This window comes from Octodon degus, unplaced genomic scaffold, assembly GCF_000260255.1.
Source record: "Octodon degus isolate 3935 unplaced genomic scaffold, OctDeg1.0 scaffold00203, whole genome shotgun sequence".
Lineage (NCBI taxonomy): Eukaryota > Metazoa > Chordata > Mammalia > Rodentia > Octodontidae > Octodon > Octodon degus.
In genome coordinates this window covers 1,278,447-1,281,252 of record NW_004524779.1, presented here as the reverse complement: position 1 = coordinate 1,281,252, position 2,806 = coordinate 1,278,447, and the positions used below count along the sequence as shown (strand labels likewise).

The 2,806-nt window shown below is 51.5% G+C and overlaps 1 protein-coding gene across 1 annotated transcript in view; it reads right to left on the bottom strand.

Moving 5' to 3' along the window:
* Tm4sf19 (transmembrane 4 L six family member 19) overlaps positions 1-1,325 on the bottom strand; it is a 3,930-nt gene extending 2,605 nt beyond the window's left edge. The window contains exons 1-2 of the mRNA XM_004644548.2: positions 1,104-1,325; positions 508-585 (exon numbers count right to left, since the gene is read on the bottom strand). Of these exons, the coding sequence (XP_004644605.1) occupies positions 508-585; positions 1,104-1,304 (279 nt within the window). The 5' untranslated portion in view covers positions 1,305-1,325. The remainder of the gene's footprint in view (positions 1-507; positions 586-1,103) is intronic.
* Between the last annotated feature and the right edge of the window lie 1,481 nt (positions 1,326-2,806).

Genomic DNA, 2,806 nt, shown 5'->3' with positions numbered 1-2,806 from the left:
TTTCAGAACTGGAGATTGAACTCAGGCCCTTGTGCTTGCCAGGGAAGCACTTATTCCTCTGAGCCATCTCCCCAGCCCGTCTCTTGATACATATCTTTTTAATGCAGTGCTGGGTATTAAACCCTGGACGTTGGGCATACTGGGCAAGTGCTGTACTTTGGAGCCAGAGCCCTAGGCCTCTAAGACAATGTTAATTAAAATAGGACACTTCTACCAATGACACTTGATTACCCTGTCCATAACTGCTGTCTGTTTTCTTTGACGAAGTAAAGAAAACAACTGCTTCTCCCATTGCTGTGACCTCCGGGCCCTTAAGCCCTTCCTCCCTTGAGGCAGCCACCCTCACATGGCGGTGAGGATAGGGGCTGGAGAGTTGGGCAGGTCACCCCAGAGCTTGGTGGCATTCCGGGACACACTTAGGACTTGACTTTGAGCCTCAGAAGTGTAACTGATCTTGACAACTGTGTGTAGAGGAACCCGACGCCCAGATAGTGAGCCGTGGCTTACACTGCAACATGGTGCGGTCTTCTCAAAGCAGCAGCCTCTCCAGCCCATCATGGAGATGAGGGTGGCAGCCATGAGCACCTGCAGAATGTCAGGGAGAGAGTGGGTCATTCCCCTCTTGCCTGTGTCCGCTGCTGCCCAAGGCTGCTGGGGGGAGAGGAGATGGCTGGCCACCTCACAAGGATATTTTATTGGGCTCGCTCTCTCTTTTCTTTTTTTAAGACAGTCTAGCTATTTAGTCAGCTATTAGATTAGCCTTGAACTCATCTTATAACCCAGTTTGACCTCCGCCTCACAGAGATCCTCCCATCTCAGCCTTGCTAGTGCTCAGATTATAGATGTGTACCACGAGGTTCAGCTCTGTCCTATTGGCTCTAACTCCCAGGATGTGGTTTCAGGTGACCTGAGCTGTAGGTGCCAGGCTCACCCAGCCTGTCTGGCTCCAAGGAGACCATCCTGCCTTTGCGACGTCTCCCAAATCCTGAGAGTAGGCATTTAGCATCCAAGACAGGAAGGTTGTAGCCATCAAAGCTCTGCTCCACACAGGCCCAGCTCCACCCCTGTGGGCACTGTGAATTCCCACTGGAGTCACATCTCACCATGAGGCCCCCTCCCCAGAGCCCGGAGCCCAGCAGGGCATGCCGGCCCACGAGGCCCCGCAGGAGGTAGGTGACATCCCAGTTGGGGAAGAGGAGTGCTGTGTTGGCGCCAGCAGCAAACAGCGCTGTAGCCCCCAGGCTCAGCCCCAGGACTCGGGAGCAGGTCCTCGAGCAGCCCACCAGGCAGGGAGGAAACAGCATCCTGCAGCAGAGGGAGCGCAGCAGCGGCCTGTGGGTGAGCAAGGGGAAGCACAGTCAGAAAGGGCCCCTCCCAGGGGCCGAGGAGACCCAAAGAGCACTGTCCTCTGTCATTCCTAATAGCTGGGCAAGGTGGCCCAGCTGGCAGTCCCAACAGTCGGGAGGCTGAGGCAGGGGCATCACCAGGTGTTTGAGGCCAGCCAGGGGTGCACAGTGAGCCCAAACTATGTAGTGCTCTGGCCCCGTCTCAAACACAAAAATGAATCTTCCCCAGTAAATAGGATATATATATATATATATATTTGTTACATTTTTAAATGTAACAAATGTAAATAGGTCTACAGGGTCTCACTACATAGATCAGACTCATAGTGATTTTCCTGTTTTCAGCCTCCCAAGCGCTGGGATTACAGGCATGTGCCACCACGCCTAGTCTCAATCACTGTTTCAGCACGCCCCAGGGGTGAGGCCAGCACACCATGCTGGGGATCGAACCCTGGCCTCTGTGCTCTGCCTAAGCAGGAGCTTTAGTCTGCTGAGCTATCTGGCTGGCCCCAGAATAAGATTTTTTTTTAAAAAAATGTATTTGGTTGCTTCAGGGTCTCACTATGCAGCTCGGACTCGTGGTGATCCTCCTGCTTTCAGCCTCCCCAGCTCTGGGATTACAGATGTGCACCACTATGCCTGGACTCTGGCCGGCTCAGCCCCTGAGGGGCAGGGCCAGGGATCAAACCACAATCCTTGTGCTTGCCTGAGCTTGTGTAAGCAGGCACTTTAGTCTGCTGAGCTCTCACTGGCCCCCTCAATGAATAGGATTTAATGGCTCAATTTTCTGCCAAACCTACGTGCATACATTCCACGCTTCTGCCTCTATTTCAGCCAGTGATTATTTCAGTTTGGTAAAGAAAAAACACATTTTTAAAGGTGTCATCACAGCACCCGCTCTGAGCATTTCTACCCAGTGTTGCGGAGGAGGGCTTGTCCAGTGCAACAGGGAAATTAAAAGAATTTTTGTCTGTTTAGAGTTTGCAGCCAAGAACCACACTGCCATTATTCCAGTTCACACCATCATCTATGTAGAAAATCCCCAGCAAACTAGCAAAAACTGACAGCAGGTCCAACAGCAAACACCTACAATTCTAGGTACTCTGGGAGCTGAGGCAGGAGGCCAGCCTGGGTAACTTGGTAAGTCTCAAAAACAAGGAAAGGGTTAGGGTGTGACTCAAGTGTGAAGACCTTAGATTAAACCATCAGCAGTGGCGGAAAAGAAAAATACATATATATGGTATGTATATGGATAAATTAAACAAAATGTGAACAAGAATTATGAAGTATTACCAAAGAAAAGTAAATAAGACCTATTTAAATAGGGGCTGGCGAAATAGCTCCATGGACTAAGTGCCTGCTTTGGCAAGCGCAGGGACCAGGGTTCGATCCCCGATCCCACATGCTGCGCCAGCCCTGCCACCAGGGTGCACTGAGCCAGCCACAGAGTGCGGGTATGG